At 37.8% G+C, this 26,710-nt stretch overlaps 1 protein-coding gene across 2 annotated transcripts in view; it reads right to left on the bottom strand.

Moving 5' to 3' along the window:
- Positions 1-1,555: 1,555 nt before the first annotated feature.
- trabd2b (TraB domain containing 2B) overlaps positions 1,556-26,710 on the bottom strand; it is a 68,308-nt gene continuing 43,153 nt past the window's right edge. For both annotated transcript variants that reach the window (XM_058784464.1, XM_058784463.1), the window contains exons 4-7: positions 24,639-24,813; positions 7,462-7,552; positions 3,015-3,263; positions 1,556-2,912 (exon numbers count right to left, since the gene is read on the bottom strand). In XM_058784464.1, the coding sequence (XP_058640447.1) occupies positions 2,687-2,912; positions 3,015-3,263; positions 7,462-7,552; positions 24,639-24,813 (741 nt within the window). In that variant the 3' untranslated portion in view covers positions 1,556-2,686. The remainder of the gene's footprint in view (positions 2,913-3,014; positions 3,264-7,461; positions 7,553-24,638; positions 24,814-26,710) is intronic.

Genomic DNA, 26,710 nt, shown 5'->3' with positions numbered 1-26,710 from the left:
GAGAGACGGAGTGGAGGTAAAGAACAGAAATCATTTAAGATGAAGAGGCATTTTTAATGAGTTTGCTCAGACATTGATTTTCCCCAGTAATCTTTTATTAATATGCAGTGGGGATTCTGTCCCCAAGCCCAGGGAGGGGTCACAGCCTGTCAGGACCCCTACTCCCTCAAATAACACCCCAAAGCCCAGGGAAAATGGTATTTTAGCAAAGGCAAACATTGTCCTGTCTTGGCTTAAGGGGCGAAATAGCTGTTTATTTTAAAACTTTTTCCTCTCTGCCTGGATAAGTGACATACTTTGAGGCAGAGCAGCAGGAGGTGAATATATATATATATAAAAGAAATGCATAACATTGATATCAAGCTTTGATTATTGATATTATTTAATACTTGAGATGTCAAGTTTTAAGTGTTTGAACTTCACCCAATTGCAGTATTTAATTGAAAGGACAAACATATTAACAATTGTGCATAAAAATAAAAATGCCTTCTAGATAGAGGATACAGTGAAATTTATAAATTTTAAGGGAAACAATTTAATTTTGTTCCCATTAGGCTATATTTATTTTAACCAAATGTAATGGAACATACATAGGCTAGCGTTTCAAATCATTTAATATTAAGCATTTGGCTTTTAGTTTCTTTAAAGTGTAATTGTGAAAGAACTTCTAAAGATAAAAGCATGTCAAGGATTGTTATTGTTACTGCATTTACATAGTAGGCCTACTGTGTGATAGCTTTTATTATTTAGGCTATATCAGAATTGTTCATTATAACAGCTTAAAATTATATTGTTATATAAAAATTAGATAGGCTAATTATTATTTAAAAAAACAAACAAAAAAAAAAAACAGGATTATTGAACGTAGACAAAACCATGCATCTTTTGAAACATATTTCTTGAGCTTGCTTGTTAGACTGCAACCCATTTCTTTTAGTTACAAAGACGTTGTCTGCCACCTAGTGGCTAAAACAGGATGGATTGATGGCATTAAATGGGTGCAAAGGGAAGTGTATCCAACAATAAGAATGTTGTCATTTTTACTTACGGCATTCTAACGCAGTGTTTTCTTCTTCCTTGAAACAGAAAGGAGATAGATAGCTTTTCAATACAATGAAAGCAATTAGCCTACTAACTTAAATGCCAAGCTATAACCACAAAGATGATAAGTACCATTATAAAACTATGAATGTCCATATGAATTGTGATCAATATTCCAAGTCTTCTGAAGCCACGAGGAACATATTGAATTTAAGTCCTTCTTGATCGGCGATTTTTTTCTTGTGCACTTGCGTCTGTTGTGATCAGTCACATGACATGCGAGAACAAATGAGGTGTGTTCGACTTGAAGCGGCGCTGAGCAGAATGATCAGTGTATGACATCAAAGTACCGCGAGAGCGATTGGAAAAAAATAAGGATCCATCTGCTCTCTTATCGCTCTCGCGGTACTTTGATGTCATACACTGATCATTCTGCGCAGCGCCGCTTCAAGTCGAACACACCTATGGCCGAGTATGGCGTCAATTACGTCTAAAGGCGCCATTTTTGAGTTGAGCTCGACCTCGTTCACCTGTGATATGTTTATTATTATTATTATTATTTATTTATTTATTTATTTTTAGCTTGCCATTTAACATTACTATCCGCTTTTATTGTATGGAAAAGCTGCCTAAAGATATTCTGCCTGACAGGAAGAAAGAAAATAATATTGCTTTGGGACTGCATGAGGGTGAGTAATGGAAAAATGATATATTTTTATTTTTGGGTGAACTGTTCATTTCACTTATGTGCTAAATCATCTTTGTAAATGTGTATTCTAATACCATGTCGACCATACCATTTCTGTCCCTATTTAATAAAAACTCTGTTTGTATTTGTTTTTACAACTGTAAAATTGTAGATGTAATAAATAACAATAATAATAATACAATTATTATACAAAATTATAATACAATTTTATGATTCGAGTGCCAGTAGAGGGCAGTATACGTTGATTTCTCAGCAACGCTGCAAAATATCAATGGACAGTACAAGGCAAGTTTGTTTACATAACTATAACTTTAATACTTGAGAAATGCATGAAAATATACTCTTCATGAAATAATAAATATAAAAAATTCTGTATGAACAAATGCACAATTTACAAAATATAAGTGTCATCTCTGTGAACTATTTAAGTTATCTGTCAGTGACCATATCACATAATAAGTCTGTAATATATAATTTAGGTGTTTAACCTTAATATCATATTGATAATTTTGGTATAGTTTCTTTTAGCCCCATTTCATTTATTAGGGGGAAAAAAAGCACATTCATATTTTGCTGTCTGCTCTGATGGGGCAATAGGGAACAGTCATGGTGGTATTCACATAAAAAGGTAAAATCTTAGCTGATTCTTATGAATCATCTCTGGGCAGAGTCATTGCATAAGTATAACAAAATGTTCTTGTTTTTCTCTTATTGTTATTCTTACAGACTACCTTTCTGCCAGATGTAACAATTAGAAATTACTCACATACGTCTACTGTTACATACTGCAGCAACTAATTTACTGTAGGCAGACACCCAAAATTGAACTAAGCAGTACCTAAATGTACTTCACTGCCATTTATTTTTACCACAGGCAAAGTCACTCTGATTCTGATTGAGTTGCTTTGTGAGCTTCCAAGAGACCCATTTCCCTCTTCAGGAAGTGAAAAGCAGTTGTGAAATGAGACAGGCCAAAAGGCAAGTCAGCGCATATGTTGAGTTTGGAGCAGCGAAGTCAAGTGCGCTGGGGTTTGTGGGCTGGCTGGGGGGCTTCAGTCTGTCTTGGAGCGGCGTTCGTCTTTGCTGTTGTTCCTGTCGTGTTCGAGGAGGTTCCACCGTCACATAGCCATTGGTTATCCTTATATTCGGGTTTGGAGTCGTGCTGAGGTCAACATGAAAACAAAAATGTGGATTTTGTTAGTTAAAAGCAGCTTTGAATTCCCTGTTGTGGAAATGTGGTTTCTGGCATGTGTTCTTTCCTCACCTGTCTCCTATGCGCACCCACAGATCACTGAACAGCCGTGGTCGACTGTGTGCATGATGGGTTTTACGGGGGCGCTTGTAGCGGCCAAACTCCTCTAGCTGGCTGAGGCTGTCTGGCAGCAGCATGTGGGAGAGTTCTTCCTGGCTGATCTCCTCTAGCTCAGGAGGTTCTGATGTCCACTCCGTCACTGACTCAGAGCTGCCTTCAGTGGGATTCACAGTAGTACCCTCCACCTCAGACCAGCTCCTTCTGTGAGAACATGTGGAAGTTATAAAACTTGAGGTATGCAAAAGTGAAATTTGAAATAAGTACTATATCAATATACATGCTTAAAATTAAGGATGCATGATATATCAGCACCATATTTGTCATCAGACAATATTAGAGATTTCTGCTGTCATCTAACGCTCACTCAAATATTTAACTACGTTTAATAATTTTATAATGTAAATATTTTCGTAAATCTCAAAATATAATTTTTTCCCCTGTTCATTATAATGTTGTGATGTCTAAATTGAGTTGCAGCCCTAAAAATTGTAAATTTTACACTTTCTTTTTCTTGTTGTAAATAAAACTCAGATTATTGGAGTACTTTCTACTTCAGAATTTCATGTTTAAATTAGTGTTACTTGGCAGGTCTTTTATTTGTAATTATTAAAATAATGGCATGTATTTGTCAAATTATACGTGAAAAAGTGAAAAGTTATAGAGCAGTTTTAGCTCATTTATTTAAAATTATTATTATGTATTCTTAGATAAAATTTAATATTTTACAATTAACCATTTACACCATGAACATAAAGTTAACTTAAGTAACATAACTTAAGAATTTTAATATTGATGTATTTTAATATAAATTCAATTGTATTAGGGCTGCTCGATTATGACAAAAATCATAATCACGATTATTTTGGTCAATATTGTAATCACGATTATTTAACACAATTATTAGTGGGCCATATAACCAAAAATTTTCTAATGCAAATCTAAAGTAGGCCTATTCAGCTAACAGCCTACTATAGAAATTGAATAATCAAATGTAAAATAAAACAGCATAGTCTTCACTGTAAGAATTAAACTTCCTTTGTTTCTTATTAATGCTACAAAAGACCTTCTGTGAGGAGCAGTGAGTGATTTTCTCTTTGTCTTTTGTTGTTTGATTAATATTAAGCACACAGTCGGCAGGAGGAATATAGCCCGCTGTCACTTTGAGCCACACTGATCTAATTTACTGTTACACAAGCATTTTCATTCTCAACTCTTTACGTTCATTTATTACATAATCGATGAGGTTTTACGTGAATAATCACTAAGCGCTACATTTTGACACATTTTTGCGTGTATTTGACCGTTTAGGCGCATACTTTCAGCTAAAAGATGACTTTACATGTCCGTGCTCTGCTCCGTCTCTGAGCGCATACACAGAAATCCTCCCGAGGAACAGCGCAAGTTCTCTTTCGCAATTTTTAAAAACATGAATAAATCTAATCAACTTTAATAACTCAAGCACATCCCATTTTGCAAAAGTCACGTTACATGACTTTACTGATTTACACGTGAAAATGGGCTTTTATGGAGGAGTGAAAGCGTGCTGCTGGAAAGGGGGCGGAATGGGGCGCAATAGTCGTTTTATCTCGATTATTGTATTTTCATAATCGTTGGAGGCCAAAATTTCGATTAATTGCACAGCCCTAAATTGTAGCATTTAAAGGGATTGGTTTGAGTTTTGATTTTATTATAATAATAATATTTAACATTTATAATTAATTAATATTAATAATTAATAATAATAAATAATATTAAAAATATTTTTAAAATATATAAAAAATTATACATATGAAAGTTTTTGAGAACTGGGCAGTGTCAGGAGACACCTTTGAAGTACTGGAGATAACATCCTAGCAGTGTTTCAAAAAAGCTCTGGCTTAGTGTAAGTGTGTGTGGACTTCTTTGGACTTCAAACAGCGTGATATCAACCTTTCGGCTTGCTAAGAATTCACAAAGAGCCAGTGAGGTCAAAACCACAACCTCAAAGTCTTGAGCTCCCTTACTGATATCCGAGTTTAGGCTTACATACCAATCCATGTTGCTATTAATATATTATATAATCATGACCTTAGGGTGTATTCACACCAGGAAAGTCCACTTGCTTTGGTCTAGACCAAATACAATATTGATTTTTTTTTGGTTTGGTGCGGTTCGCTTTCACACTGCCCTTTTTGCAAGTGAACCAGAAACTGTAAACAAAACCACAAGTGTGCTTAAGGTCATCCATTCATTGGTTTATCCATTCAACCGTACCAGAGTTCGTTTGGAAGCGGACCGAGACCACCTCTTCAGCTGGGTCTCGGTATGGTTGTTTGGTCCGCACCTGAGTGTGATTGCTGTATTCACACCTGCCCAAAAGATCCGCACCCAGGGGGGAAAGAACTTGAGTTCGATTCAATCGAACCATACAAGACAGGTGTAAATACACCATTAGTATCATTAATTTTAACGAAAGAATTGAATATTAAAGACATTTGCACATAGACTTTACCATAGTGTACCAGTAGGGCGTAGTATTGCCCAAGATTATGCCACTCTATACTTGTCACCTCCAGTTGGTGATTGCCCACTGGGGCATTTTATTGCAGTAAACATCAGCCAAAGCCGTGCACACTGGGTAATCATGACGACATTTGGTAAACCGTCCTTCATTCCGAACTGCCTCATTGTGGTTAGGCCAACCCGCCGTGTTTAGTACGTCCACAAAGTGTTTTGTTTGGTTTGAATCTCGTAATCACCCATATGTGCACCACAAACACACTACAGGACTGTTTTTGGGCCTCGAGTTTGTGGTTTATGAGCTTTTAGTAAACACATGTCCGGCTGCCATTGCACGTTGTTATACTTGCCCATCATATCACCTCATTTTTTCGCTTTACAATGGAGAGGAAGCGAGCAGAAGGGAGTGGGCCTATAAAGCTAAAAGGGTTCGTGTTTCTAAACCACAGTCAGTCCGTCATTCAGCCGGTCCATCCAGCTGTCAGCTTGTTACCACAGCCACTGTCATCATCTCCAGCAATCGGAGAACCCCCCTTCACGCTCGCTTTCTCTGCCTCTATTACTTCCACCGCCGCAGTGTGCCAAAGGAAAATGTTTGCACTACAATTTGCAACAGGAGGTTTTTCAAACGACACCGGCTGGATGTTGCGGTGGTGGTTGGGCGCTTTGCGAGTTTGAACTACCTTTCTGGGACCGTTCAATTGCTCGGCGTTCTCATTTTTCCATTTGCGCCTTTGTTGGGTGTTTGAGCCATTACAACAGCTATTTAATGAGTACAACCTACACAGCCTTTGGATCACCTCTTTCCAGCTCCCCTAAAGGCCTGTTGAGTAATGGTATGAGTATGCCAACGATGAAGGTGGGTTGTCTTTGTCTGAGCAGGCATAGCACCCCTCTCTACAAGACAAACGGGTGAGGCATGAGTTGGCAGAGCACTGGTCTGGCCCACTCCGTCATGGTTAGCAGGGGGAGATCAAAGGCATAGTTTAACTCTGTTTGCAGTTTAGCACAGTAAGTGGAATATCCTCTCAATGAATTACAATGTGCTTGGGGTTTCGATGTGGTGAAACACGATGCATTGCTGAGCCTGTGTATGTAGTACGCATCATTATATTCTGTGCCACAGGAAAGTTTGTTGTTTAAATAACTTCATAATTATTAGGTGTGTGGGCAAGGTATTGGCATAGGAAGAAAAGGAATTATAAGAGGACAGCATCTGAATAGGGAGGAAAAGTGGAAGAGAAGAGCTGTCCTTTGTGAGAACCATAAAGTCAAGAGTGTGAAACAGAATTTTGCGCCATTTTAAATTTAGGGTTACACTTTAGTATAGGGACCAATTCCCTAAAGTTGCTTATTAGCATGCCTGTTATTAACAGATTGCCTGTTTATTAGTACTTAAAGCACACATTCTGAATGAGCATATTCTACATCCATAATCCTACCTAATACTTAAACTTAACAACTAGTTTATTAACTATTAATAAGCAGCACATCAGGAGTTTATTGAGGCAAAAGTCATAGTTAATAGTTTGTTAATAGCGAGAATTGGACCTTAAAATAAAGTGTGACCAAATTTAGTTCCTGAATTTGAACTGAGGTAGCAAACAGAATATAGAATTGAAATTCAAATTTGAATGTAAGGAGGTAAAATGAATTGAATTGTAAAGAAATTCATATAACTGATTTATAATTATTTTTTAAACAAGGCTTTGTCGAGCTAAAATTCAAGTTTGGTTTTAAAAAGCCATGTTTAAAATGTTTTAAAGGCTTTGAAGTTAAAGGCTTTTGACTGACTGACAGACAGACAGACAGACAGACAGACAGACCTCTAATATTGTTCAATTCTGAATTTTGCACAACTCTGGTGTCGTGTGGAGTGTGTATGAGTGTGTGTACTCACTGTGTGATGGGCTCTTGCGCTGGTGTGTGCTCCACCTCATAGCCCTCCTGGCGCAGGATGTCCAGTACACTGTGATTCCCCAGGAAATGACCTGCAGCACATAAGAAACAAGTAGCAGCCATGCTAAAGAGGAAAGGTTTCAGGTGGGTGTGTGCAAATATTAAGAGAAAGCAGATAAGAGCATGTAGTCATGGGGGTGACGCTGTCTCAAGAATACTCCTTTTCTCTTGTTCTTGATCTCAAGGTGCACTTGTTCCTTCAAGAATGAGGCCATATAAAATGCCCTCGTGCTACTGTCTCTCCACCTCAGCTCTCACGTATAATACACTCATAATTCCTTCACTCTTGAGACATCAAACGCACGCGCTCCAGCGCCACGCTGATGAAAGCTGTTTCACTTCTCCGTGCAGCCGATAATCCCATGTGTCACTCAACCCAGCAATAAGCGCTAATACAGCCTGACCTCATCGCCTCAGCATGCTCCGCGAGCTTATTAACGGCACGCTGAAAATCTTCAAGGCTGTCTCTTTTCATGCTTCTTTATCATCATTTTGCTGATCAGTCGTGAAGACAGGGCGGGGGAGGGGGAGCGAGGGGCCCGCAGCGCTTTCTTGGCCGCCAAGTTCAAAGGCTGCTGGGGCGACTGGCACAGAGCGCGAAGAGGCTACCGCTGAGCGTCGGTCAGATCAGACGGCCAGATTACGGCGCTACGCCCTTCGGTACGGTGGGAAGAAACAGGCGGCCTATTGAGGCGGTCCCGTTGTGTTCCTCACCTCCTCTCCTATCCCAGTGCCAGACTCGGACAGGTTCAATGACACGGCGGCACGATCAACAGGCTTTCACACCCACATCCTCTGATTAATGTTCATATTAAACTCTGTTAGAATGTACTTTTATGGAAATGTTGAGTAAAACAGCCATGCTTCTGTATTCTGCGTGTGAGGTCGAGCGGTTCAATTTATGTGCTGTATTTATTTGCAGGGTTCCAGCCACATAAATAACCCTGCCGGACAGAGCACTCTCACAGACTTTGGCTACTGGAGGAAGTAGTTACTCGAGAAGTGTTCAGTTACTAGAGGAAGTTAGCTTAGGTTTCAGACTGCGGTGAGGTGCGGGTGGTCACCTGGCTACCAAATTGGTGAGATTTTTCTTGGTTGGGACTTTTTAAGGCTGCATGATATGTTCAAGTCATGTTGGAAAGATCGTATCTACAAGTTAAACGTACATGAACTTCACCACCAAGTCATAATTACACGTGGGAAACTCATAGGTGTTTGGCTACTGGAGGAAGTAGTTACTCAAGAAGTGTTTGGTTAGTAGAGGAAGTAGTTAACTTAGGTTTCAGGCTGCGGTGAGCTGGGTTGGTCACCTGGCTACCAAATTTGTTTGGTGTTTCTTGATTAGGACTTGTTTAGGGACTTTGGTGCATTCAAGTCTTGTCAGAAATATCATATTCATGAGTTGAATGCACATGAATGCAACCAACAAATCCTAATTACAAGTAGGAAACTCTGAACTTTCTTGAAGAAACAGAGTCTCCAAGTAGGTGACATAACAGTGAGAAAATATGACATGGGCAATAGATGCAACATCGATGCAAAATTTGTTAAAATTAATGAAATTATTTTTTATCTACAATAAAACTAGCTAAATTGCTTGTATAAAATATGATAGTATTGTACAATTTCAATAGAATATACAGTGAGGAAAATAAGTATTTGAACACCCTGCTATTTTGCAAGTTCTCCCACTTAGAAATCATGGAGGGGTCTGAAATTGTCATCGTAGGTGCATGTCCACTGTGAGAGACATAATCTAAAAAAAAAAATCCAGAAATCACAATGTATGATTTTTTAACTATTTATTTGTATGATACAGCTGCAAATAAGTATTTGAACACCTGTCTATCAGCTAGAATTCTGACCCTCAAAGACCTGTTAGTCTGCCTTTAAAATGTCCACCTCCACTCCATTTATTATCCTAAATTAGATGCACCTGTTTGAGGTCGTTAGCTGCATAAAGACACCTGTCCACCCCATACAATCAGTAAGAATCCAACTACTAACATGGCTAAGACCAAAGAGCTGTCCAAAGACACTAGAGACAAAATTGTACACCTCCACAAGGCTGGAAAGGGCTACGGGAAATTGCCAAGCAGCTTGGTGAAAAAGGTCCACTGTTGGAGCAATCATTAGAAAATGGAAGAAGCTAAACATGACTGTCAATCTCCCTCGGACTGGGGCTCCATGCAAGATCTCACCTCGTGGGGTCTCAATGATCCTAAGAAAGGTGAGAAATCAGCCCAGAACTACACGGGAGGAGCTGGTCAATGACCTGAAAAGAGCTGGGACCACCGCTTCCAAGGTTACTGTTGGTAATACACTAAGACGCCATGGTTTGAAATCATGCATGGCACGGAAGGTTCCCCTGCTTAAACCAGCACATGTCCAGGCCCGACTTAAGTTTGCCAATGACCATTTGGATGATCCAGAGGAGTCATGGGAGAAAGTCATGTGGTCAGATGAGACCAAAATAGAACTTTTGGTCATAATTCCACTAAACGTGTTTGGAGGAAGAAGAATGATGAGTACCATCCCAAGAACACCATCCCTACTGTGAAGCATGGGGTGGTAGCATCATGCTTTGGGGTGTTTTTCTGCACATGGGACAGGGCGACTGCACTGTATTAAGGAGAGGATGACCGGGGCCATGTATTGCGAGATTTTGGGGAACAACCTCCTTCCCTCAGTTAGAGCATTGAAGATGGGTCGAGGCTGGGTCTTCCAACATGACAATGACCAAGCACACAGCCAGGATAACCAAGGAGTGGCTCTGTAAGAAGCATATCAAGGTTCTGGCGTGGCCTAGCCAGTCTCCAGACCTAAACCCAATAGAGAATCTTTGAGGGAGCTCAAACTCCGTGTTTCTCAGCGACAGGCCAGAAACCTGACTGATCTAGAGAAGATCTGTGTGGAGGAGTGGGCCAAAATCCCTCCTGCAGTGTGTGCAAACCTGGTGAAAAACTACAGGAAACGTTTGACCTCTGTAATTGCAAACAAAGGCTACTGTACCAAATATTAACATTGATTTTCTCAGGTGTTAAAATACTTATTTGCAGCTGTATCATACAAATAAATAGTTAAAAAATCATACATTGTGATTTCTGGATTTTTTTTTTTAGATTATGTCTCTCACAGTGGACATGCACCTACGATGACAATTTCAGACCCCTCCATGATTTCTAAGTGGGAGAACTTGCAAAATAGCAGGGTGTTCAAATACTTATTTTCCTCACTGTATAATGATTCAATTTACAGCACTTTCATAAATCGCATAAAAATGCAAAAAAACACAGCTGATGTGCATTCTTTATTCATCTTTTTTTAGAGTTAAAAAAAATCTTGCTGAATTTTTTTGTAGAAAAGGCACATCGCCATCTTGCTCTGGCCAAACTGACTTGATTGTACCTGATGTTAAGGCTGTGCAATAATGGTCAAATGGATACTCATGATTATTTACTTTTTACATTTTATCAAAATTATTGCATTTTCACACAAGCACAAATCAAGAAAACATCAACTCACATGGTTTGCGCACAGATTTAGTCGCAGCAAACAATGCAATGCAACCATGTGAAAGAAAACAGACTGGCTTTATTACACTTTTAATTTGAATAGAATATCTCAATAGAGAGTACGGTAACACTTTAGTATAGGGATCAATTCTCACTATTAACTAGTTGCTTATTAGCATGCCTATTAACAACATATTGACTGTTTATTAGTACTTATAAAAAATATTGTACATCCCTAATACCCAATACCTTAACTTAACAACTACCTTACTATTAAAAATCAGCAAATTAGTAGTTTGAGGCAAAAGTAATATGGTTTGTTAATAGCAAGAACTGGACCTTAAAATAAAGTGTGACCCAGATCACTAAACTCCAACTTACATGTTTGCCTGTATTTTCAGCTCATCAGCACTTTTTCCATAATGTAGAGAGAGCGCATATACATGGTTGCCAGGTTGGGAATTATGTTACTATGTAAACCACTGGGCAGACAATGAATCGATTTATGAAAAAAGCTCTAATTGGGGTATTTAAACTCTTGAAATCTGGCAACTGCAACCATGAAAGCTTGTGGAGGGTTGTTTCCAATTCAAGATAACTCAAATGCAAAATTAAAATGAAACTTTTTAGAATAATTGACCAGTGGGCAAATGTCGCAGATGATTATGTTTAACAAACTCGAAGCAGAAATCGTGATCATGATTAAAATACAATTGCTCATGCTGCCATACCTGACGCCATAATTATGACTTCCCAACTCATAAATATGAACTTCCCAGCAGGACTTGAATGCACCATTACTGAAGCGCTCTCATTTAATAAATGCAAGGAGGCAGGCGCATGCTACAAAACAAATCAGCCTGAACTAATCGCTTGCTCTCATTCTTTGTAGGCACCCACACCCAAAACACTGGCACACGATAATTAAATATACACACCCAGAAACAAACAAACAAACCCGTGCTCTGCACACGCAGCTCTCCAAAGGCTGATACAGTTCATTATGTATATTTGTGATGTTTATTTCGTGACCGCAGTTAGCATATTCCGATTACCAAGAACAAACTGCTGTTAAAAAATCTTGAAAACAAAGCCAGTACACGCAGGCCTTAAACAAATCCATTTGCAAAGGCAAAAGCAAAGGCTTAGCAAAAGCTCCTGGCTTTTCACTAGTTATGCCCAAAGCCTTCGTCCAAATCACAGAGATGAGACAGGTGCAGTGACTGTCAGTTCATTCTCCCTGATACACAGCACATGTCGTGTATCCATTGCTGGAATAGGAGTATTTTTTTGTCAACCCATAGCTTTATTGGTAGAGCATGGCGGGAATGATTCCATGGCTATAGGTTCAATTCCCAGGGAACGTGCATACCTTGTGCACGTTCTTTAAATAACAGCGTCTGCCATATTAATAAATGTGAAAGTTTGACTAATGTCCTTACAGCCTGGCTTTAACTGTAATGTGCAAATCTACAGCTTAAACTATGTGCTCTCTCTCTCTGACTTTCATCAGACTTGTTCCCGTTTTCTCTCTCAGGGTAATTAGGGCTTTCAATCACTTTATAGCAGGACTTCTTTGGTGCATTTATACTTTTTCCGTACCCCCTTCTCCACTCGCCCCTTCATCGTACTCAGAAGATGTACTGTGAATGGTTCAGGCGTTGGTTTGAGTATTTTGGGTTGTGTCCAAATATGTCAGCACCTTCGTGATACATGATACATGACACACAAGAGCATACATACACATGCAGCCAATATTTTAGGCTTGTGAGCAGTGTTTTATACATCATTTTTAGTTTAGGTCATAGTTATTGTCCGTTTAAATTTTGTGACATTTTTTTATATATGTAATAATTGTACGTTTGAAAAAAATAAATAAAAAAATAATTAATTTTACTCTTCCTAAAATAGCATTTAATTTAATATTCCATTAATATGCAAAACAGCCCAAACCTAAATTGAGTGAGCAAAACATTTAAAGCAAACCAGTTACGTTATAGTTGGCATTCAGATCTATGACAAAATACTTGTTTAAATTAATAATCATAATCTATTCATCTGCCAACAAACAAAATATTCCTCAGCGAGAGAAGGAACAGTGGAAAGAGAAGAGAAAGCACATATGATATGAAATTGAAAGGCATTGTAGGCCACCAGACTGCCTTTGTCTTTGATCATAGTACTACTTTTGGGTTGTTTGCTCTCTGCTTGCTGTCCATTATTATGAGCATGTGTGCGTCTGTGGCTGTGTGTGTTTCAGAGGATGCTCGAGGGAAGCCTCTACATCTGACTCATTCATTTTTCTGCTATCCAACACTCAATCCCCCATGATTACCCTACAAACGACTGACCTCTAATGCAGCACAGCTCTGTCTAATCCACGCATACATACTACCTTCTGCAAGTTTTTACAGCAGCAGGAAATCTATAAATCTCAACATGGTCTCTGAGTCAACAAACCCTCCGCGCCGCCCCGGGAGTACGCGAGAGTATATGACCCACAGATCAGTGAGGAGAGCAGCTCTCACACCTCCTATAAATCTCAGAGCGAGATCAGGAAATTCCAGCCATCGAGCTATCCCTGGGATCTGAGCTCAGCCGAGAGATTAGTGAGAATTAAGGGGGTGCTTCTCTCTTTTACCTGTCCAAAGGGACTCCTCTGGTGGTAGTTCAGCAGACTCCGTAATGAGGGCACTCTCTCTCTCTCTCTCTCTCTCTCTCTGTGGTGTAGGGGTTCAGGGAACTGAACTGAACTGTATAAAGATCTGTTTGGGGTTCAAGGGTTTGAAGCAGAAACATTGAAACTGTTTCCTTTATGGCTTTAAATATTTACATTTCTTTTACAATGACTGTGGGGTGGCAGGCAAGCAGATTTACCAAAGAGAGAGAGAAAGAGAGTCCGATGGTTGGGGACATTTTCACAATTGGGGAAATGTGAAAATGGAGGAAAGAGACAAAAAAGGGGCAGCAGGAGTGCATTAACAGTCAAAGTTCACAGGGGTTAAAGCATTTAGGAGAAATTGCCCCTGCCGTTTGTATTAGTTTCTGACAGATGGGGTCTCTACTTCTTTTCTTGAAATCCTAAAGTGGCTTTGTGAAGCAGTGGGCATGACTGAGGAAAAAGAAGCCTTTCTTGCACATAAATACACATGTAATGGTGTGTGCACGTACTTGCAGAGCAAGCAAAACTATGTTTGTATTGACAAGGTATTGCACAACTTTTTGCGTGTATATTTTTCACTCACTGTCTATTTAAATGTGTGTGTGTGTTTATACATTTATATATTTATATATAGTGTAGCATATATAATTGTATTTATAAAAATATTCATAAAATGATTTATGCATAATATTATTGTAAAAAAGCCCACGTTCAGTTCATGTTCTTTATATTAAAAGCAGGGGCGGTTCTAGACCACAGTAACTGGGGGGGGCCAGACAGGGGCCACTTGAGATATTAGGGGGCACAATTTTAAAATTCATATTAATCTACTAGTAATATTCATTCAGTCATTTTTCACCATGTCATGTATCACTGCAATCTCTAGAAGTAATCTATAACAATTTCAACTAAAATGAATGTTTCATCATGTTTCATTTATTTGACAAATAATTTTGTATTGTAGTGTCAGGGCATCATATACTCATTATTTTAGAGGGGGCACGAGTGAAGGAGGGGGTTCTCATGCTTGTCATGTGACACACAGCAGCCACAATAGAGTGGGGGAACTATGACGTCACTTTGTAGGCGGAACGGCTGTTAGCATGAAACTGGTTCCTTTGACAAAAAGCCAATGGGATTTTTCCATAGGCTTTTGGATTATAGCAAAAAATAAACTCTGTGTTCAATCATAGTTCATGAAACTTACACGTTTTGTCCATCAGGATAATCTTCACAAAATAATATACCTTTGATGAATTTTGAAGCCTAAATAAAAGCACCAGAACTGAAAAGCTAAACTTAGGCTATAAACGAACTACAGCACCACGGTCGCTCGCCTTCAGCGTCACCACCAGCGCGCTCCCGACAACTGTTTCAAACTTATTTTTAACACGTTCAGTGAAGGATTTACTCTGTATATGAATTTTAATCCACACTACATGAACCGTTTCATATAAACTGGAATAAATACAAAACTAGAGACAAACTAAAACTGAAATGAGACATTAGTAATAAATAGTATAGTGAATAAATGAAATAATCTTAACTAAAGGACATTTAATTAAATTATTTCGAAATAAGGTGCATTAAAAGTCAACAAATCCTCGATTAATATTAATATTTTAATTAAAAATGTATCCCCGCGTATTTAATCTTTTAAATAACAGTGAGCGAGTCTTTGGATATGGTAAGATTAAACTTATTTTAGTGAACCAAGTACCACATTTCAGCTATCATTTTGTTAGGGTGGATACACAACATTTTTATCCTTGCTTCTACAATCTCTTTCTAACAACTTCATGTGGCCGTACACATTTATTTTTGACGTGGCTTTAAGCACTATGCATCATTAAAGTTTCACTTTCACCACGTAAAGCCGGTAAATGTGGTGTTTACATGTAATAATCGTAATATGAGTTCACGAACCCAGAGTCTCCGCATCAGTAAACGATAAAACAAGCTTCTTCCCTCCGAAGACATGTGTCGCATTTCAGGGCAAAGCAAAAAAACATTGTCGAACAACAATATAAAATGCTGTAAACTATTCATTGGTTATCCTAAAATTAATTGTTTTATAAATTATACTACAACTGGAAAATACTAAATTGATATACTGTTCGACGTGATGACGTTTAATGTCTCCGACAGCGCCTGTAGTCCCATTTAGCAGCTTGTTAGCAACCGTCTTTTTTAAGAAATGTAACAGCTTAAAAAAATCACGAGTGGGGTGTAACTGGTGTGTTTTATGTCGTAGAATAAAACGTGAAAGTATCTTGAGCCTGTGTGAACCACGGACCTTATTTAAGGGATTTAACCAAAATCCCATTCAAAAAACCCATTGACTCTGGGACGATGGAACCAGAAGCGCTAAAATGCTAACTCGCTTCCGGGTTTTCGCCTACAGAGTGACATCATAGTCCCCCCACTCTATACCACTGTATAACTGATATAGGCTTATGTCCCTACTGAGAAAAAATAAAATAAAATATAACCATCACAGAAATTTTTTATGGTTTCCACTACAAAAATCATTACAAACATTACAAACCATCCACTTTTAACCATTAAAATATGATTTTCTGTAGTGTGTTTTGGGACATATTCCATTAGGATTTATTGGTTTTAACAAGCCACCCATAGAAGGCGACCAATTACCAGTAGAGACCAACAGGGTCATTACAGTTTCCAGTAAAACCAATACAAGTCCCGTTATAACCAGTAAAACCATTACTAATTTTGTAATGGTGTCTATTGTTTTGTTTTTTGTTTTTCAGCAGGGGTTTTATTCTTTTTTTTTCTTTTTCTTTTTTTTATTCGATATATCCCTAACATATATTATGAAATATCTTGATTCTCAAATATGTGTAAGTAAATGCATTATGAACCTTTATAGATTAGCTACCATATGTTAGTTGATCTATAATGGGCGATGGGTAAAGTATAGCCTAATACTGTAATCTATTAACTATGCATAAAAGTCCGTCTTTTTACTTAAGTACCAGATATGGGTGTCATACCATAAAATACTTTTAATACAACTGAATGTGAATTTAATAAAAACATTGTAAGTTACTAATTAGCATAAAACTTTCATTGTACAAAATAGAGCAAAGAATGTTTACATTATCAAAGAACATTTTCACTTCAGTCCAGCGAGTTCAAGCACTCTCAAAAACTGTCATAATAATCTCTAAAGCTGTTTACACTGTGAAATTAATACCTTACTACTTACATTCGTACATCTTCACTTTGTTGTTTCTTATGAGAGAATTAGTCAGCCAATTGACCATATGCACGATTACTTCCTGGTTTTAGATAAGCCAGCTCAGTCATTTCCGGTCAAGTGTTCTGTGCTGTATGGGAGTGCCCTTTGCTCAGTTTCTCGTTTCAGGAATGACAAACAAGAATGTTACATTTACGCGAGGGAATCTGTTGAATCATGCCACGAGTCATTGTTATGATTGACAGCGGCAACGGAATGAATCATCTGACAAGCCGATGTCAAAATAGAGCTGTGCATTAAGTGATTCAGACTAACAAAACTACAGCAGCAACAAGTCTGTGTTGGATAAAACTTTAACGATCTAGTTATTAAATCTAATTTTTCTGTTCGTTAAATAAGCTTTTGTTTTTAAAGTAGCCTAACGACCAAGCGGCCAGCGGCTGACAGTGAGCTGATCACAGCCTGTTATAATTCATAGCCATAGCATGTGTGATCAATTTAGCATTCTCAAAACATCACGACTTGCCTAAAATAAAATCTATAGATATAAAACAGTTCAAGCATATAACAATGTTTAAACGTTAATGTGCGCTGTTAGACGCATATCCAATAGTTTGCGCGGAAAGTGGAAGCTAAAGCGCGCTTTGAAGGACAAGAAGTCGCCAGTGAGATCGCTTGCATTTTTTTTTTCAGTGGAAACAACTTTAAATAGGCATATGCATAATTTTTGCTCATAAAGGTAAGAGTAATACGTGATTCGGAACTGTAAAGGGTCTACGTTTATTTGTGTGCACTCACAATATCAACACAACGTTGTGCTTTTATGCTGCCATCTAAATATATCTATAGAAAGCTTTAAATGACTACTTAACGAAATAAAACAAATCGAAAACAAAAACTCTTTCATTATAATCCATAAAGATGCACTTCTCTCTAAAAGCGCGTCTAATGAGGAGATGGTGAGTCAGGGTCGGCAACTTCATCCTTGCGACACCGACTCAGAAAACACTAGTTTATTAGTAAATAATTCAAATATCTCCTTACTATTTCCTGACACATTCATGGTAATTACTTTTGCCGGTGCTTTGCGGCAAGCTTAAGCCATTGCTTGCATTTGAACATAGAACTCATTGCTAATTGATGGATGTCTAAAATATTAAAATAAGGAGAAGCCTAAAACATGAATGAAAAGTGAACCTTTATTAAAGTGAATTTTACTGCACAGAGATGAGCAATAATAAAGGCTTTAAAAATGTATTCATGGCTATGAAGGTAAGATATTGATTATCGAGAATACCATTACGATGTCATTTAAGAGATTAGACTAACTGCCTAAACAGTTACGTTTATTTGTAAGCATTTATATGTACAGTTACGTGTCTGGGTACTTTTGGGATTACCAGAATCTGCATATAAATTTATATGTTCTTCAATAACATAAAACAGTATGTTAATTCCGGTATCATTATTTATGGTGTTGCAATTATTTAGTTTCTCAGTTTCTGTTAAGAATGAGGCAGGAGAGGTTTCTGTGAGAGTCTCTACCTATATCCAACACATATAAAATGAGCTTCACCGGAAGATTACGAGCTGGTTTATCTTTATCCGGAAGTTCTAAATAGCGCTCCGTGCATATGGTCAATTCGATCAGCGAGCGTGCGATGACGAAACAGCATGTTTCAGCGATGACTCATCTGAATGCCTCTGATTGGTCCTTGCATTCATAAGCTCAACAGAATTGTATGTGATTGGTTATATCACGATTCTGTCTCTGGCTCTGTGCCAGCCAGCGAACGCAGATTTGGTGATGTTTTTCTTTTTATATATATATATATATATATATATATATATATATATATATATATATATAGTTTACAAACTGGCATTTCACCCCAAATTGTTTGCTGTGATATGATTCCTAATTTAGGGGGGCCAAAGGGGGGGGGCCAAGCTTGTTGACAGGGGGACACAAGCTTGTTGCGTGTAACGTCACACAATCTATAACAAGCATAAAATACAAAGTTTATAACAGTTACAGTTGCAGTAGAACTCGGTATTTATAGCATATACCATTTAGCTGTAAATTGCTTTATTTAGACTGTTAATTCACAAAATTCACAAAGGCAAGATACCCGGCCATGGTTGCTTAAAATGTATTTGCGCAACAAGCACACCATCTGAACGCGTGTTCAGTGCGGCTGGAAACATCATAACACCAATGAGGTCCTCCCTTAAACCGGACAATATCAACATGTTTGTTTTTCTGTCAAAGAATTTTAAATCTAACATTAGCCTATATAAAAGCCAAGGTAGGCTTAAGCATAGTGTTTACATTCTAATAGTTATCAGGCCAATGCAGATTTTCCAGGATGTGATTTTAAGTTGTTTCGAATTATTTAGGCTACTTTCTTATTTAACTGTATTATTTCTTTGATTGCCTTGTGTTTTGCAGGCTGCGTGTTGCCGTGTTCACTGACGGTAGTTCTCAAATAAACACGTGCGTTTGTTAATAGATGTTTGAGCCGTGCCCGCATTTATTTAATTTTTGTTTCAAAATTGTATGTACCGCCGGTAGTTGGTCCATTACCACCGCGGTGGTAAAAATCTGTCACCGTCACAGCCCTAATTTTAAGAGAACTTATTTCGCTATATACGTGCGCTGTCTGAGAGGCTGTTTCTGAGAGTTGTCAGAGAGGCGCTTGCATGTGAAGACAGAGCTCATAGAGTGCGGGAGTATTAAACCGAGTTATTTGCCGCATTATATGCCTTAAACCGTTAAATACACACACTGTCAAAATGCCCATTTAACACAATAGGTCTTAAGTGAAAGCAAACAGCTGAGAAAGAAAGAGTACATGTGTACTGTAACAGTATATAGGATCAGGGCAGCTCTTAAAGTGACAGCAGTCTAATATTCCTGCTGTCTGTCATTCATGTTAAGCAAACAACAAAAGAGAGAAAATCTCTCACTGCTATTGACAAAATAATTTTTGTAACTTTAATAAGACAGCAATTAATTTACACTGAAGAATATGCAGTGTTTTTATACATTGGATTGCTTTATGCATTTTTTGTCCTATTGCTTATTAGTTTCTTATTCTTATTTAATCGCTGACTGTTTACTTGTCTTCAGTGAGCTTGAGTTTTTTTTAGTTTTTTTATTTGGGCTAGTATTAGTTTTTTTGTGATATTGACACTGGTGTCGAGAATTCTGAAATTTCTGTGGTATCAAAAATTTTGATATCATAAAGACCTTATTTAAAGCAAAAATAGCTCTATTGTGATATATATCATTACCATGAAATAAAATTATTCATATCATGATACTAGATTGTCATATCGCTCACCCCTATTTCAAATGTAAAAAATAATAAAAAGTTTATTATATAATTTATTAAACAATGTGTTTGTGTGTGTATGTCACACACACGGTTGTCACTCACAGGACTCCCAGAAGTTGTTGACTTTACAATAATTCCCACAGTTTTTTTCTCTGTTGTAAAGGGACACAAGGTTGCTTAAATAATTCACCTAATAAATCACAGACTCTGTCTTGGCGTGCATCCACTTACTCTTTAAATGTGTATGTGTTGGCTGAAATCACATGCGCAGGTAGATGCATCTGTGAAAGTGCGTCACAGTAAAACTGTGTGGGTGGGGAGAGAGCATGTGTTATGTGTGTAATGTGAGCTTAAATTCCATTAGCACCCAGATCAGTTGTTTTAGTAGCTAATGAGGCGTGTAATGGCAGAGTCTGATAATGAGCTCTGCTGATCTAATTTGCACTGAGAGTCACTTTAGCATCTGCACAAATGTCCTAAGAGATGGAGCTCAAGACAAACGGACTGTTTTCTACAACGTCCCGAAAGCCAGTAGATTTGATTACCATTTAATAGTTGAGCTTTTTCATTGTGTAACCATTTGGAGTAGTCATTTATTGACTTGGCCATTTAGATAAAACACTTCCTGCTTGTCGTTTGAGCTTGACGAATGTTAATCTGATTTCCATTTTAACCAGGTGCAGCACATTGTAGCAGATTCACCTGCTATTAAATAATATTTCTTAACAATTAGAGGACCAATTGCAATGGTTATTGGGGTGCCATGCAGAATTGCTGGAAGTCTTCATTTAAACAAACCAACGAATAAACTTATTCACTAAAATGAATTGGACTTCCCAAACAAGCACCAAATCAATGTCTTATTTCATGCACTCTGCAAATTTTACAAGGTATAAGGTATTTTAACATCATCTTCTCAAACCACAGGAGCTTCTGTTACTGTCTTTCAGTGACTGATGCTTCTAATGCAGCGTAAAGAACCTTGGGAGTGAAGCATATGCCAGTTGGGCACCAGGAAAATTTCCTTTGAAGCTATTATTTTTGAGCACTTCTGATAGGAATGACACTAAAATGACCACCACAAACAACTGCAAAACACATGGGCTGAGAGTTCCTATTCACACACAAACACACAGATGAGTGATCACGCTCATACAAACACAGTAAGACATAAACAGTGGCCCGTGTGCTTACTGGAGTGCTTTAGTGCCCGTGATATTAGATTTGTCATTTATTAGTGTCATATGCATGTCAAATCAATAGCAAAACAAACCTGAGGCTATTAATGAAAAGACAAATGCTCCCTATCAAATGCAGAGTGTGTATTAAAAAAATGGTGCCTGGGTTGTGGCCATCGCAGGAAATTCCTAGGGATGTTTTCAATAAGAGCACAAAACTCCATGCAGCACCGAGGAACCAGGCAAATGAGAACCTCCTGAAACGCCACACACACACTCTCTCCTTGCTCAGCAAACAGCTAATTATATGCAAGTGAACATGTTTGAGAGGCACAATGATTTGCATCAGTGTACATAAAAGTTTAGAATCATATAGCATTGACCTAAGGCATATAGGTTGTTTTTATGTAAGATTTATATGTGGTTGTCAGAAGTTTGTTAGTAGATTTCTTGCGGATATGAAATACTGATACTGCAGTTTGTGTGTGTGATCTGTACCATAAACAGATGTGCCATGGTGGCGTGTTCCTGCTTATCATCTGACCTCTTATGTAACTTTGCAGGCTCTCTCATAAGGTCACACTCACAAAAGAACAAAGCAAAACAGATGAAAGAGAATAAGAACCCATTTTCTTATGAAAAACAGAATTTTCACAAAAACTGACTAAAACCAAGTCTTGGTTTTAGTATACGTGCTACTCCAAATCAGCAGGGAGCAGTAACTTCTATTTGTGTTTCTACTACAGCAATTTAAAAGAATAGTTCAACCCAAAAGGGCATAAAATAGAAATGTACCTTATCCATTTTCTATGAATGATGCATCCATGCATGTTTAATTTTTAAATTGTGCATATATTTTATTTAAATGTCATAACTGTGTCTTCAATGCAACGACAGATTTCTCTCTGCCAACATATGCTGGACTTATGTCTCCTTCATGTGCTCTCAGAATTATTGTAAATATGTGTTTCCCAGTTGGAAATTGGATATGAAATGACTTCTCAAGTCATATTTACAACTGGGAAACTCTGAGATAATTTTGATACCTTAGCTTTCATTCAGATCTGCCTCCATCCAATTCATAATCGATGAATAGAACCATGTTCCCACCCTACATTTTTATTTCTTAGAAACTTTTCTAATGTTTTTTACTTCGATGCACATCACAATGTGAAAAAAAGATCTGTCGCTACTTACATTACATCGCAACGTTTTCATGCAGTTACAATAAATAGTTACTAAAGCTTTTAAGTTTTAAAAAGGACACAAGTGCACTATAGAAGTATCATAAAAGTTGTTTTTCACACCTAAGCCATTGGTTAGTGAGCTGGTGATCACTGTGACTGATTCAATGAGTTGAACTCAAAAACATCAAATCATTTAGTTTTTTTGTAAACTGTGTCAAATTCAAATGAATAGTTCATTAATGAAAGTAAATGTGCCACTAGAGCTATGGTCGATTTTTCAGATGAACAAATTGGACAACGTACGGAAACTTTTAGAAATATGTTTACAAAAAAAGTGCCTTTTTTTTGCACCAGTCCATTTTTTGTAACTGCATTGGGGGTTTCTCCTTTGTGTGCCACAGAAGAAAGTCATACGGGTTTGGTACAACATGATGATATAAATGACATACATGATGACATTTCTTTGGGTAAACTATCCCTTTAATAGCTAGGCATTCGGTTTCCACAAATTGTGCTTTCTTTCCAGCTATGCATTATGCATTATGAGAGTGAGGGTTGAGGGTATGTGCGAGTGCACGTGTGTATGATTTCCTAAAAGGGTCTTGTAGCCTGTGCCATGGGGCTTCCTGTAGAATCAAAACATGCTATTGCAAAGTCTAAAAAGCAAGGGTGGCAGGTTTGCTGAGGAGCAAAGATGGATGGCCTGTTGAAACCACTTTGCCAGCACAGCATGTAGTTTAATCACCCCTGCAAAGACTCATAGAGCACTCTGGTAACTGTAGAACCCTCCGAGCCCAGGTTTACATCTGCTAATTTTGCTTTCTGTCAGTAGTTCTGGGTAGGTTCTGGATGAAATGGTCCAAGTGAAACTGTGAGCAACTCAAACAAGAGCTCCAAGTAAACATGGTTAGAGAGAGGCCTAGCACACCAGGCAAAGACAGACCAACTAACACCTCAGTCACCCAACTATTAATGTTTTGATTTTGGGACATGGAGCATTGACAAGATATATTTGTAAAAGTCATTATCTTTTATGATTTTGAATTCACTGTAAAAAAAAAAAAAAAAAGGAAAGTGCGGCATCATGTTAACACATAAACGACAGGTTCTCATACACACGCTTGTCCTGTAGAAAACCACCGATTCACCCCATCAGTGCTAATACAAACATAACCATGCGCTCATTCGCACACCACAGCTATCCCTCAGGACCTTGATGCAGCACTCAGGAAACATTAGCAGCATTAGCTTGGAATGCAAATAAAAACAAACAGCTCGCATTCTCACAGATGAAAGTAGCTGTCAGTCCTCTAACTGGGTCTCATTCACTATTAAATGCGTTCAAGTGTTCTTAGTTACGTTTGTACAAAAGGTTATTGCGCAAAATTTTCACCAGATTCAGAACAGGTGCGTACTCGCATACATTTCTATTCTCATTCTAATGAATCCAGATTATTCTAAAGCACGTGGCCAGAGTTAGTAATTAGCATAATACATGCCCAAAATCAAATATTTTCTGTATATGCACTCTCTTTCTCTCTCTATATAAATAATATATGGATAAAAAGTATTTATATATAATAATAATAATTTATATATTATTATAAATTACTATTATAGGACTGATCTAGTTACTGAACAGGAGTTTTTACATACATGTGATGTAACCATAAAAAACACTAAATAAATGTAATAGCAACCTGATGATTCATAATTTCATTATTTATTATTTCATGAAAGAAATGCTTTGCGTTAGGAATAAATTTGTCACACAGACAAAGAAACACACGCACACACACAGGTGCACACAAAACAGTAATGAAAGTGATGTGTTCTCAGTCGTGGGAAAAGTTCTTAGGACCATTTAGTTTTACTGCCATCTGGGGGAGTTTGTGTGTGCGTTTGTTTTGTATGTGGAACTGGACCTGTTCCTAGTCAGTGTCAACTGACCTCATCTTCATGTTGTTACGAATGTGTAAGTGCGTGATAGTTATAAGTTTTGTGTGACTCACCAGCTCCGAAAGCGAAGAAGAAGCTCTGGATGGGGTTTCTCTGCAGGAGGGCGGAGACTCGGCGGGCCATTCGTTCGTTGCGTTTGTAAATGAGCTCCTGTCGCAGGTAACTGTCAATCTGCTGTGCCGTCAAGCGCTCGTGAGCTGGCAGGGAACTGTTAATGAAATGCGGAAGCTGAGACAGAATAAGAGAGAGAAGTGTTACTAAAGGCCTGGCATGAATCCTGAGTCTGTGTATGAGTGAGAAACTGGGCAGCTGAGACATTTAGGCCACTTTGTGGAACGTGACAGCCACACACACAAAGACTGTTTTACTCTCTTGGACTCCTCATGAACTGATTGATTTGCTGCAGGGTAAAGTGTATTGGAAGCTTTCTGGCCGGTCTGTCACACAGCCTGCTATGAATAGGGAGGGATAGACATAATAGATGGAAGTAGAAAAAGGGAAATAAGGAATAGAAGAGAAAAAAGGGAAGATTGGGTATCTTAAATTCCCAGTGAAATGGTTTGATCTGATGTGGCGACGTATTTCTGAATAAAATGATTGAGCTTTTCCAAGGTTTTTATTTATTTATTTTTTTATAAATAACCAATGGTTTTCAATGTACGTTGAAGTCTTCCTTGACATCTTGTGCCACAGTTGTAATAAAATAAAGTATAATTGATTTCCTCTTTTAGATTTAATATAAAACTATAACATTACTATTATTAAAACATTTACTGCTACTACAGTAAATTAAAATAATATGTTGTTTAAAAAAAGTTTCTTCTTCTGCAATGCTGTTTATAATCTCAATTTTCTAATTATTTGAGAGTCTTGATCTCCATAGCATGGCAAAGTAGAGTTTTCTGTGTATAATTTGATCTTGTTGGGTTTTCAGTGCTTTTACTGCAAGTGCATTGTGACATTGTTAGGAAATTTTTGTGGAAAATTGTCTAGATTCGAAAATTTCGTCATTGTCATTTGTCATTGTAAAGAAAAAAGTAATAATAATAATTTTAAAAAAGTTCATGGCAGCCCATTGCCACCCCAAAGTAAAAATAAAATAAAATAAAAAAGATAAAATAAATATTATAACTTTATATATTATATAATAGAAAATTGTGATATACAGTGTTGCAATTACAAGAATTGAAGTCTTAATTATAAGAAGTTGAAATACAAAAGACATAGTCACAATTTTGAGATAAAGAGGCGTAATTATAAGTCAAAAATGTCATGCGTAAAGTTGCAATTTTAAGATATATAGGCCCAATTACCTTTTTTTGTCATCTTCCATATGTTTGGAATCCATCTTTGGAATTGGAAAAGTGTGTAGGACATTAGGGATTATATATGGTTATGGAGCTCAATTCTCGACCTTTTGCTCTAATTGATGGTCGGAAACACAGCGCTTCCCATGTCTTGACCGGCTATACATACACCAGAGATTTGGGGGGGGGGGGGGGGATAATGGATAATGGTACAGGGACGGAGGAAGCGAGAGAGACTTAAAAGGGAAACTGTGAGGTGGCCTCTTGTTAGAATCCAGAGCTCTGGAAAGTCTAAATACTATGTATGTGTGTGTGTATTTATCCATACACCCTGCTAATGAGAGAACAGTTTGGAAATGGAGAGGCAGAGGGGGTAAATATGGCTGTACACGTGTGTTTATCTGAGAGATTCCTGCCTGAACTGTGCACTAAAGGACTGAAGTGCAGTGGAGCAGAAAGCCATACATTTGGCTCCACTGTGTGTGTGTGTGTGTGTGTGTGTGTGTGAGCGTGTGCGTGTGTTTAGACACTGATAGATGAACTGCTGTACCCCTGTAAGCATCCAAACCACTTTTACAGAAGGCCTTTCCGTAATGCCCCCGCCCCCCCGCCCAAACATAAGATACAGTATAGAAAGCCTTCAGTGTGTTGAAGATCTGAACAGGGTCTGTACAGAAGTTGGAGTATGGAAGTACGGATGGTTTTATTATATATATATATATATATACATACATACATACATACATGCATTATGAAGTGTTCTAGATAGAGAGTATGCAATATTTATATAGTAGGGCCTAATATACTTTTTTCTAGGT

This window comes from Onychostoma macrolepis, chromosome 08 (assembly GCF_012432095.1).
Source record: "Onychostoma macrolepis isolate SWU-2019 chromosome 08, ASM1243209v1, whole genome shotgun sequence".
NCBI lineage: Eukaryota > Metazoa > Chordata > Actinopteri > Cypriniformes > Cyprinidae > Onychostoma > Onychostoma macrolepis.
This window is presented reverse-complemented; position numbering and strand designations above follow the sequence as displayed.